We start from the raw sequence: 12,232 nt of genomic DNA, 5'->3' as shown, positions 1-12,232 counted from the left end.
AAGGTCAAACGCACAGTTGAGAAGTATTTGCTGAGATGCGGTGCTCAGGCTGGGGGGGGATCCCCACTCCCCTAAACGAACATCCAAAGCAGAAATTCAGCCGGAAACTCGAGAACTCCTTAGTATTAACCTTTTTTTGGCTACATCATTTACCCAGGACCAAGGCTGAAATGTGTTGGCCATTACAGCTTTACTCATAGCATTTTTTTTTCTTTTGGCTGAGGTCAGCTAAAAAAACAAACAAATTTAGCCATTGGGGAAACGAAAGGTGATTTTTACCCAGAGTTTTACAGCTGCTATATAGGGATTACAGTGGGGACGGAAAGTATTCAGACCCATTTAAATTTTTCACTCTTTGTTATATTGCAGACATTTGCTAAAATCATTTAAGTTCATTTTTTTTCCTCATTAATGTACACACAGCACCCCATATTGAGGGAAAAACACAGAATTGTTGACATTTTTCCAGATCTATTAAAAAAGAAAAACTGAAATATCACATGGTCCTAAGTATTCAGACCCTTTGCTCAGTATTTAGTAGAAGCACCCTTTTGATCTAATACAGCTATGAGTCTTTTTAGGAAAATTACAACAAGTTTTTCACACCTGGATTTGGGAATCCTCTACCATTCCTCCTTGCAGATCCTCTCCAGTTCTGTCAGGTTGGATGGTAAACGGTGGACAGCCATTTTTAGGTCTCTCCAGAGATGCTCAATTGGGTTTAAGTCAGGGCTCTGGCTGGGCCATTCAAGAACAGTCACGGAGTTGTTGTGAAGCCACTCCTTCGTTATTTTAGCTGTGTGCTTAGGGTCATTGTCTTGTTGGAAGGTAAACCTTCGGCCCAGTCTGAGGTCCTGAGCACTCTGGAGAAGGTTTTCGTCCAGGATATCCCTGTACTTGGCCGCATTCATCTTTCTCTCGATTGCAACCAGTCGTCCTCTCCCTGCAGCTGAAAAACCCCCCCACAGCATGATGCTGCCACCACAATGCTTCACTGTTGGGACTGTATTGGACAGGTGATGAGCAGTGCCTGGTTTTCTCCACACATACCGCTTAGAATTAAGGCCAAAAAATTCTATCTTGGTCTCATCAGACCAGAGAATCTTATTTCTCACCATCTTGGAGTCCTTCAGGTGTTTTTTTAGCAAACTCCATGCGGGCTTTCATATGTCTTGCACTGAGGAGAGGCTTCCGTCGGGCCACTGTGCCATAAAGCCCTGACTGGTGGAGGGCTGCAGTGATGGTTGACTTTTTACAACTTTCTCCCGACTGCATCTCTGGAGGTCAGCCACAGTGATCTTTGGGTTCTTCTTTACCTCTCTCACCAAGGCTCTTCTCCCCCGATAGTTCAGTTTGGCCGGATGGCCAGCTCTAGGAAGGGTTCTGGTCATCCCAAAGGCCTTCCGTTTAAGGATTATGGAGGCCACTGTGCTCTTAGGAACTTTAAGTGCAGCAGAATTTTTTTTGTAACTTTGGCCAGATCTGTGCCTTGCCACAATTCTGTTTCTGAGCTCTTCAGGCAGTTCCTTTGACCTCATTTTCTCTGACATGCACTGTGAGCTGTAAGGTCTTATATAGACAGGTGTGTGGCTTTCCTAATCAAGTCTAATCAGTATAATCAAACAGAGCTGGACTCAAATGAAAGTGTAGAACCATCTCAAGAATGATCAGAAGAAATGGACAGCACCTGAGTTAAATAGATGAGTGTCACAGCAAAGGGTCTGAATACTTAGGACCATGTGATATTTCAGTCTTTCTTTTTTAATAAATCTGCAAAAATGTCAACAATTCTGTGTTTTTCTGTCAATATGGGGTGCTGTGTGTACATTAATGAGGAAAAAAATGAACTTAAATGATGTTAACAAATGGCTGCAATATAACAAAGAGTGAAAAATGTCTGAATACTTTCCGTCCCCACTGTATATGAGAGCAATAAAGAATTTATAACATTCTTGTACAGTTGGATGGAATAGCATTAGGAATGACATGAGTCACTTTAGACCTTTGCACTTATCGTCATGCCACTCCATCCCTCCCCTTACTATTTCTTTAGGTCATGTGCATACCTTGGATCTGTATTAATCTTTCAGTGCCAACTCATGTGGCTTTCATGGTCTCCAGCTCTCTCATCTTAGATCTGATCAAAAGGGCCGAATTTCTCAGTATTGGCAATCTCTGTGCTGAGGTCCTTCATGCGGTGGCTTTTCAGAAACGTTACCTTCAGACATGCTTGTTCGATGTGCTTTAATAGAAGCCCTATATGGAGAAAGGTGTGAAAAATGCATTGCGGTCATATTTTATTAAAAAAAAACCTTGAGTCCAGACTTCTATAAAGAAAAAAAAAAAAAAAAAGCATAGTTCCTGGCCAAGAGTGGCAGAGATGAAGAAGGCAGTATACTGACCATTCTTTCACTATTGTAATGTGTTTCAATCCCACTAAATGTGAACAGGTATATCTGCCATTTCATACTCTCCCCATTCTGCTACCCTTTACTCAAGTTGAGCTTTATGCGATTCATATTGTCTGCTAGCTCTATATATATTCCAAATGTGGACCTGGGGGAACATGAGATGGTGGTTCAACCCATATGTGTCACAGATGCGCTTGCCTCATTCCGCATGTGCATATAGAGCCGCAGGGAAGTACCAGGGACGAGGTGAATAGTCTAAAGCAAGACAAAAGTTGCCAAATGAGCTTGGCGCATCTCAGGATTTGTGAAAGCCGCATTTTTATACAGCCTGGGAAATTTTTTTTCCACCAAAGTTAATAATTTGTATTGAATGCTTTAACTCAAGGTATGTTGGTTTCAGAATGTTGAAAAATTGTGAATAAAGTTAATTTTTTTTATACTTGCATTCTAGCAAAATGTTTAGCTTGCCGTTTTTTTTGCAATCGCTAGTCTACTCCATAAATCCTTCTACTTTAATCCACTGTTAATTAAATAACCCAGGGCATCTTTGTATTTGTACATACAAGTGTGGCTAATTAAACAGATAAGGGGACATCTGTTTGCATTTTGTAGCCATCCCCCTTGCCTGTCTAACAGAAGGAAATGCCACTCTTGTATCAATCCCATGGGTACAGGAATACCTTTCTTTGCCCAGCAATCAGCAGGCAAATCTTTTTCCCTGTAATATTTTTAGGAGATAAACAAATATCTTAATTAAGTGGAAAATCAAGCCTAGAGGAAAGCTGACAAAACTCAGATGTAATCTTCTGTACGTTCCTTAATTGGTACGGTCCGGGCGCCAGCTATATTAACAGGGCTGTACGGCTTTAGGGATGTATTAAAATCAAAAGCATCCTTTGTTTCACCAGTGTGTTTGTTTATACTAATCCTTTCTCATGGTAGAGATTCGGTGTATATCAAGTTAAAGTACCATATATAAAAAGACTGCTTCACTTAAAAGGAAATAATAAATGTTTTTGTTCAGTTCACGCGTTTTTAAACTGTGCTAACTAAACAGTGTTTATTTGTATATCATCTTTATTGTACAGATGAACATTTTAAAACTGAATTCCAGGAATTCTGCCACTTTGTAAAAAGGGAAGACCCACAAAGAATTAAGTCCAACTAGGTGCGTGACATCTCCTGGATTTCTCTTTAAACTTTACATCTGACAGGTTTATTACTCTGCCAGAGAGACACTCCTCTCCCTGGGATCTGAGAGGAGAGTAGCACACACAGCAGCTATGCCCACGCCTCCCTCTGCTGCCCATTCACAGAAGCCTTTGTATTTTGTGAATGGATTTGCATAATACCAAGGGTTCTGTGATTTGGAAAGAGGAGGGGAGGGGCTGGCATAGCAGCTGCAGCGACTCTACTTTTGAAGATGCTGAGGCTTGAAGGATCAGCATCGAACCTCCGGAAATACAGTGATAGCCATCTTCCAGGAGTACTATAAATCTGTCAGTTATAAATAACAGTAAGTCCAGGGAGTCTGTCATGCACCTCCTTGATTTTAACTCAATGTCCCTTCACTTTTTACAAAGGAGCTGAATTCCTGGAATTCAGCTTTAATACAGAGTGCTTCCATTACACTGACTTTGCAAAGCATTCTAGACTTTCTAAAGAGAAAGTCAAGCACTAGCTGCTCTCTTCTTTTCTCAATCTTGCTGAAAATCAACTTAAACCTTATCTGCAGAGCAAAGAGTTTAGGAATGGATCTGACTGCTTTAGCTGTATTTGTAACTTACGTTTCTGTAATGGATATCTTTTAACAACACATACTATTTACAGTACATACAGTAAAGTAAATCTGGGTGAAAGCAGCCCAGAGTTCCATGTGGTAAACAAGGCTTATTCATATGCATTTTCCAATATAGTTCACTAAAATCATTTTCTTAAATATTTTTTGTTTCTTAAAGTGGTGTTCCACCCGCACGTTTTTTTTTTTTTTAAAAAGTCAGCAGCTACAAACACTGTAGCTACTGACTTTTAATAGGGACACTTACCTGTCCAGGGAGCCCGTGATGACGGCCCCCCGAGGCCGATCCATCCATCCATCCATCCATCGGATCGGGTGCAGGTGCCCCCATTCTAATTAAGGGAAACAGACAGTGGAGCCTTGCGGCTTCACTGCCCATTTCCTACTGTGCATGTGCGTGTCGCGCGGCACGTTGTGAATGGCCAGCTGTCTTCTGGGGGACACATGTCCCAGAAGACATCAAGGGGGGGCTCGCCAAAGAAAAGGAAATGACGCCCTGCATCCCGGAACGGCTGGATCGGAAGTACAGGCTGTACTTCATAAAAAGGTAAGTTAGAAAAAAATTTTAACTACCCAAAAACGATGGGGGAAGAGGTGGTCTTTCATTTAAGACCACCTCTCAAAAGTGGGTGGAACTCCACTTTAATATAAATCATACAAATAGTAGAGCCCTTTTAAATGTATTGCCTGACTTTTTTCTGGCAAACGTTGTGAACAAGTTCGATACTAGTGTCCCTCCAGATGACAAAGGAAATGTACAGTGAGGGAAAAAATTATTTGATCCCCTGCTGATTTTGTATGTTTGCCACTGACAAAGAAATGATCTATAATTGTCATGGTACGTTTTTTTTAACAGTGAGAGTCAGAATAACAACAAAAAAATCCAGAAAAAAGCATTTCAAAAAAGTTATAAATCGATTTGCATTTTAATGAGTGAAATAAGTATTTGACCCCTTCGCAACTTTGTACTTGGTGGCAAATCCCTTGTTGACAATCACAGAGATCAGACGTTTCTTGGTAGTTTGCCACCAGGTTTGCACACATCTCAGGGAGGGACTTTGTCCCACTCCTCCTTGCAGATCCTCTCCAAGTCATTAAGGTTTCGAAGCTGACATTTGGTAACTTGAACCTTCAGCTCCCTCCACTTATTTTATATTGGATTAAGGTCTGGAGACTGGCTAAGCCACTCCAGGACCTTAATGTGCTTCTTCTTGAGTCACCCCTTTTGTTGCCTTGGCCGTGTGTTTTGGGTCATTGTCATCATTTTCAGTGTCCTGGCTGAGGGAAGGAGGTGCTCGCCTGAGATTTGCCAGTACATGGCCCCTTTCATTGTCTCTTTGATGTGATGAAGTTGTCCTGTCCTCTTAGCAGAAAAACCCCTCCAAAGCATAATGTTTCCACCTTCATGTTTGATGGCGGGGATGGTATTTTTGGGGTCATAGACAGCATTCCTCCCCCTTCAAACATGCGAGTTGTTGAGTTGATGCCAAAGAGCTTGATTTTGGTCTCCTCTGACCACAACACTTTCACCAAGTTCTCTGAATCATTCAGATGTTCATTAGCAAACTTCAGACAGGCCTGTACATGTGCTTTCTTGAGCAGGGAGACCTTGCGGGCGCTACAGGATTTCAGTCCTTCATGGCGTAGTGTTACCAATTGTTTTCTTGGTGACTATGGTCCCAGTTGCCTTGACAAGATTCTCCCGTGTAGTTTTGGGCTGATTCCTCACCGTTCTCATGATCATTGAAACTCCATGAGGTGAGATCTTGCATGGAGCCCCAGACCGAGGAAGAGTGACAGTTGTTTTGTGTTTCTTCCATTTGTGAATAATCGCACCAATTGTTGTCACCCACTCACCAAGCTGCTTGGCGATGGTCTTGTAGCCCATTCCAGCCTTGTGTAGGTCTACAATCTTGTCCCTGACATCCTTGGACAGCTCTTTGGTCTTGGCCATGATGGAGAGATTGGAATCTTATTGATTGCTTCTGCTTCAGGTGTCTTTTATACAGGCAACAAGCTAAAATTAGGAGCACTCACTTTACACCTGTATAGAAGACATCTGGGAGCCAGAAATCTTGCTGACTGATGGGGGATCAAATACTTATTTCCCTCATTAAAATGCAAATCAATCTATAACTTTTTTTGAAATGTGTTTTTCTGGATAATATTGTTGTTCTCTCTCTCGCTGTTAAAGCAATCCTACCATTAAAATTATAGACTAATCTATAGACCGATCAAATACTTTTTCCCTCACTGTAGGAGGTGTGTTCTAACCTGTTTTTACGAGGAGAGTTCCTATACAAAAAAGGGATTTCTACATTTGTTGGATATCTCTCATACATGTTTTTTGTTGACAGGATTTTTCACATCCATTGTATTTCCACAGTTGCTGCCAGGTTTGCCTTTTCCATTGTGGCTTGTTACATTTATTTATGTAGTAGGGCTTAAGCTGTCCAGGCTATATATTGCACAGTCGGTTCAGTATCGTAGCCCAGAAAAATACAGAGAGCAAAAATAGTAGGAATCTTTTATACTACTACTTCTTTGGTAATCCTAAATAGGAGGTTTTAAGTTCTTGATTCCTGTTCTAATGCTGTGTTCAAAGTGAAATATTTGTTTCAAAATATTTTTCTGGCATAATGGCATAATTGATGAAGTATAAGGCCCCTTTCCAACAGAGCGGAATCCATCAAGCTGATCTGCCTGCCCAGCTGGGGATCTCTCCACTGATCTCTGCTGAGCAGACAGATGACAGGTCTGTGTCCACTCCACTATGCAGAGCCAACACGGACACAGCCCACTGTTCTCTATGGGGGTTTTCGTTTCCATTCGATTCGCCAGATGGATGAGGAACGGATCCCCATACATCCTGTTTTTTATCGGACCGGTTCAAATGCCGGCGAATGTCGGCGGACACATGTCCGCTGTTCCAAAGAGAACAATAGGTGATCCAATCGAGTCCGCCTGAAAAACGGACAGGTGGACCCAATCGCTGGTGTGAAAGGGGCCTAATAATGGCCCATACACACGATCAGAAAATCGTACGTTTTGAATCGATTGCACGATAACCTGTTCGTTAGCACACAGCTTTCGAGAGCCAATCACAACAGTTCATCCAATATTATTTGGTGGGACAAGCAGGAAAATTTTTCTTGTGCTATACCAAATCGGACGATTTTCATTTAACCACTTGAGCCCTGGAACATTTGGCTGCTCGATGACCAGGCCATTTGTTGTGATATGGCACTGCGTCACTTTAACTGACAATTGAGCGGTCGTGCGACGCTGTACCCAAACATAATGGACATCCTTTTTTTCCCACAAATGGAGCTTTCTTTTGGTGGTATTTGATTGCCTCTACGGTTTTTATTCTTTGTGCTATAAACAGAAGAAGAGTGACAGTTTTGAAAAAAACACCATCTTTTATTTTTTGCTATAATATACATCCCACATTTTTTATCAAAAAAACACATTTTTTCCTCAGTTTGGGCCAATATGTATTTTTCTACATATTTTTGGTAAAAAAAATCGCAATAAGCATATATTGATTGGTTTGCACAAAAGTTATAGCGTCTACAAAATAGGGGATAGATTTATGGCGTTTTTATTATATATTTTTTTTACTAGTAATGGCGGCGATCTGCGATTTTTATCGGGACTGCCATATTGCGGTGGACAAATTGTACACTTTTGACACATTTTTGGGACCATTGACAAATATACAGTGATCAGTGCTATAAAAATGCACTGATTACTGTATAGATGGCACTGGCAGGGAAGGGATTAACACTAGGGGTCGGTCAAGGGGTTAAATGTGTTCCCTAGGTGTGTTCTAACTGTAGAGGGGATGGGACTGTCGAGGAGGAGAGAGAGATCGGTGTTCATACATAGTATGAAAACATGATCCGTCTCTACTCCCCTGAAAGAACTGGGATCTGTGTGTCTGTCCTCGCTCTGTCACGAACGATCGCGGTAGCCCGTCATCACGCCCGCTGGGCACACGCAACGTTGTTTCGCCCAGCCGTGCCATTCTGCCGCAGTAAAACTGCGGCGGCTGGTCGGCATGTGGTTAATCAGTACAGTTGTCGTCTGAAAATACAATACATTGCATCACTTCCGAATTTTTATTCTGTTGTACGAGAATTTTCATCACTTTAGTAAACTCTTCATTTTCGATATGAGACAAGCATGCAAAAAAAACCCAGAAAACAGACAATCATTAGTTCGATAATCTCATTGTGTGTACAATCTGCTTACATTTTAGGAACATTGATCCCAAAAAGAGCCACAGGTTTATCTGCATTTGTGTGTCCTGTGTGTGCGTAAGAAAAAGGTGTTTTTGCTTCCGTGTATCATTTTAGCTGTAAACCATGTCTCTTTGTTTCAGTTTAATTCAGCGGCTAAGCAGCTCATAGAGTTGGACAAGCCATCAGGAGTAGTGGACTCTGGGGAAGGAACATCTGGAACAGCACATAGCAGCTCTTCCCAAAAGCACACAGATGCCAAGAAGAACACCAAAAAGCGTCATTCGTTCACCTCGCTTACCATGTCCAACAAGTCATCGCAATCTGTGCAGAACCGCCATTCCATGGAGATCAGCCCCCCAGTGCTCATCAGCTCCAGCAATCCCACAGCTGCGGCCAGGATAAGCGAGCTGTCTGGCCTGTCTTGTAGCGCACCTTCTCAGGTGAGAAAGATAGCCTCCAAAAATAATTCTGCACTTTTGCAAAAACCATATCTTCGTAACATTTGCTAAGCCTACAACTCCTGCTTACTGAATTAAAATACCATTCTTGTCTTCTTAAATTTGATCATATTGGCACACTTGCTACTTTTATTTCAACTGAAAAAGAAACAAAACTACTAATATTCTTAATTCATATTACTATGCAATTTCCATATATCATGGCATCACCGACACTACCCATCCAGCCTGGCATTTAAATAAAAGCTGTCTAATATGTTGCCTGTAGAAAAAAATACAATGGAGAATATGACTGATTGACATGAGTAACTCAGACAATTCTTGTTTCAGACATTTTTGAAAATTGGTGCCAATAAAAATGGATACGTATATCCATATTGTCACTATAGATTCCATATCAACTTCTCTCATTGCATGTTAAAAAATGTATTTGTTTTAGGTCTTGTGTGTCTTTTGTATCTTGGAATAATCTAGCATTTTGAGAACTGCCCTTTTATGAGGAAAAAATATATTCTAAGGTAGCTTTGGTACTACCAAACCCTCTGTGCTACTGCAGGTCCATAGCGTTATATTACTACTGATTTCTAGAGAGATCTTTGTCCCAATCTTATCCATGAGCACATTTGCAGTCAACAGTCTTCACCAGAAAAGAGAAGAGTGCGCTTTCTCACGGCTGTTCCCCAGTTCAGAATCGACCTTGGTAGACTGGAGGAGGTGTGCTAGGAATTGTTGAGCTTTCTCTGTGCACATTAGCAGTCCACGGTCTTCAACAGATAAAAATGTGCTTTCTCAGGGTTGCTCCCCATTCCAGAATGGACCTTGGAAGACTGAAAGTGGTGTGCTAGGAACTGTTGAGCTTTGATGGGAAAATTGCAGTTACTTGACAAAGAAACATGGTATGAGCTCATTTGCTGATCTCGGATCTCTATAAAAGTACTGATATTACAAGAGCTTATGTTACAGTGCAGCTGTGTTGTTTACTGGATTTGCACTCCATGTACAGTTATAGGAAAAAGTTAAAAGCCTTTTCAAATGTCTGTGGTATGCGGTAGACAATGATGGTGCATTTCTAGGGAAACTTGAGATTCCATCAGCAGGACTTCAGCTCTAGTGTGTTTTGGCCCAGGAAGGTTGATTTTTCAGAACAATTCTGGTGCATTCCTTCACTGAGGACCACCAGTGCTAATTTCCTAGCACTGGTTGCTGTTGTATCATGCTCCCAAACTTCTGCATTTTGCAATTTGAGTGTAGTGAGAGGCGCACCCTAAAGACATCTTTTCAGCGCACTTGAATTGTACTTTGCATTGTTGGCTCATATATTTAAACACAGAAGCTTGAAAAAAAAACTTTTTTTTTTAATTGACATCTAGAGGAAAATATTTTGTATATTATAAATGACGTGCAAAAGAAGATTACAGTATGTGAGTCATATACCTTATTTTATGAGGTGGGTTGTACATTAGCCTGATTTAACATTTAATATGAATTTAACATCTCGCTGTCAGTCTAGAATGAGAATATGGAAAACAATGAGTCATACCATGACAAATGGTCTGGAGTAAGGTGTTTTTTTTTTCTTTTTTTTTTTTTTACCTGATCACCTAACTGAAAATGTCACCAGTTGGTTTATTTTATTAGAGTATTACCTGTGCCAACAGGAAATTATGAGAGCCAAAATTAATGTCTACATTAATTTGATGTCACTACAAAATGTCACTGTTATTTGTTTACCACTACATAATTTTCTCATGAAAAGAAAGCATAGGATTATCACGTCAAGCAGTAAAATTAAGAGAGACTTTTTCCTAAGCATATTTGAAAGGAATCATATTTTTATGGGTGCTTGTCCCACAACAAGGGCATTCCATTAAGCTAATACCGTACAACTAAGCTGGTCCAAGCTAATTGCCACATGACATTTTCCATGAGCGTATGCTGATTAAATGCAGAAACAGAAATAAATACCATAAAACAGTTTAAAGTAACTTTACAGAAACCAGAGCTTATTTATAAATGAATATATACATAGTCATGGCCAAAAATACTGGCACCCTGCATTTCTGTCAGATAATGCACCACTTCACCCAGAAAATTGTTGCAATTACAAATGTTTAGGCATTCGCATGTTTATTTCTTTTGTTTGTATTGGTATGACACAAAAAAGTGGAGAAACAAGCCAAATCTGACATTCTTCCATTTAATATTTGGTAGCACACCCTTTGGAAAAAAATAACTGAAATCAATTGCTCAATTAACCACCCGTGAGTTTCTTAAACCTCCCTCCTGGAATTTTGGACCACTTCTTTTGCCAGCTGCTCCAGGTCTCTCAGATTGGAAGGGTTCCTTTTCCCAACTGTTGTTTTGAGATCTCTCCACAGGTGCTCTATGGGATTTAGATCTGGACTCATTACTGGCCAGTTAAGTACTCTCCAGCGCTTCGCCTTAAGCCGTTTCTGGGTGCTTTTTAACGTGTGCTTTGGGTCATTGTCGTGCTGTAGGACCCATGTCCTCTGACGGAGACCTAACTTTCTGACACTGGGCCCTACATTGCACCCCAGAATTCTTTGGTAGTCTTCAGATTTTGTAATGCCATGCACACCGTCAAGATATCCAGTGCCTGAAGCAGCAAAGCAACCCCAAAACATCAGTGAACCTCCACCATGTTTGTAGGGACTGTATTCTTTAATTTAAAGGCCTCATTGCTTTTTCTGTACACAGTAGAATTATGGGCTTTACCATAAAAGCTGTAATTTTGTTTCGTCTATCCGTAGCACATTCTCCCAAAAGGGTTTCGGCTTCTTCAGGTAGGTTTTGGCAAATTCCAATCTGGCTTTTTTTTGTTTCTGTGCCAGCAGTGAGGTCTTCCTTGGTCTCCTACCATAGCATCCCTTTTTATATGGAGATTTGCTACAGTGCCATGGACTGTAAACTTGTTGACAATGTTCTAATCAGTGGACACAGGAACATTAAGATCTCTGGAGATGGACTTATAACCTTGCGATTGTCCATGTTTTTCCACAATTTTTATTCTCAAATCCACAGACAATTATTTTCACACAGAGACAACAGAAAGGTTGAGTACATTTTTCACCATTTTAACTGGTTTCCGATGTGATTTCTACATTGTCAGCACCTGTTAATTGATACAGGTGAGTTTATTTAAAAATCACAGGAGCATCACAAATTTGGAATGCAATTATTTCTTACAATGTTGAGAAGGTGCCAATAATTTTGTCCAGTCCATTGGAGTTTTGTGTGAAATGTGTCAGATTTGGCTTTTTGTTTCTCCACTTTTTTTTTTTTATTTGTGTCATACCA

The 12,232-nt window shown here is 40.7% G+C and overlaps 1 protein-coding gene across 3 annotated transcripts in view; it reads left to right on the top strand.

The window, feature by feature from the left end:
• Nucleotides 1–12,232, top strand: part of SH3RF1 (SH3 domain containing ring finger 1) — a 249,840-nt gene that overhangs the window by 184,047 nt on the left and 53,561 nt on the right. For 2 of the 3 annotated variants that reach the window (XM_073606244.1, XM_073606253.1), the window contains exon 5: nucleotides 8,597–8,896. The exons of the other annotated variant lie outside the window; for it this stretch is intronic. In XM_073606244.1, coding sequence (XP_073462345.1) covers nucleotides 8,597–8,896 — 300 coding nt within the window. The remainder of the gene's footprint in view (nucleotides 1–8,596; nucleotides 8,897–12,232) is intronic. 3 annotated transcript variants of the gene reach the window in all.

Source organism: Aquarana catesbeiana, linkage group LG01 (genome assembly GCF_042186555.1).
Source record: "Aquarana catesbeiana isolate 2022-GZ linkage group LG01, ASM4218655v1, whole genome shotgun sequence".
Lineage (NCBI taxonomy): Eukaryota > Metazoa > Chordata > Amphibia > Anura > Ranidae > Aquarana > Aquarana catesbeiana.
The sequence above is the reverse complement of the archived record's forward strand: the minus strand, read 5'-3'. Positions and strand labels throughout refer to the sequence as shown.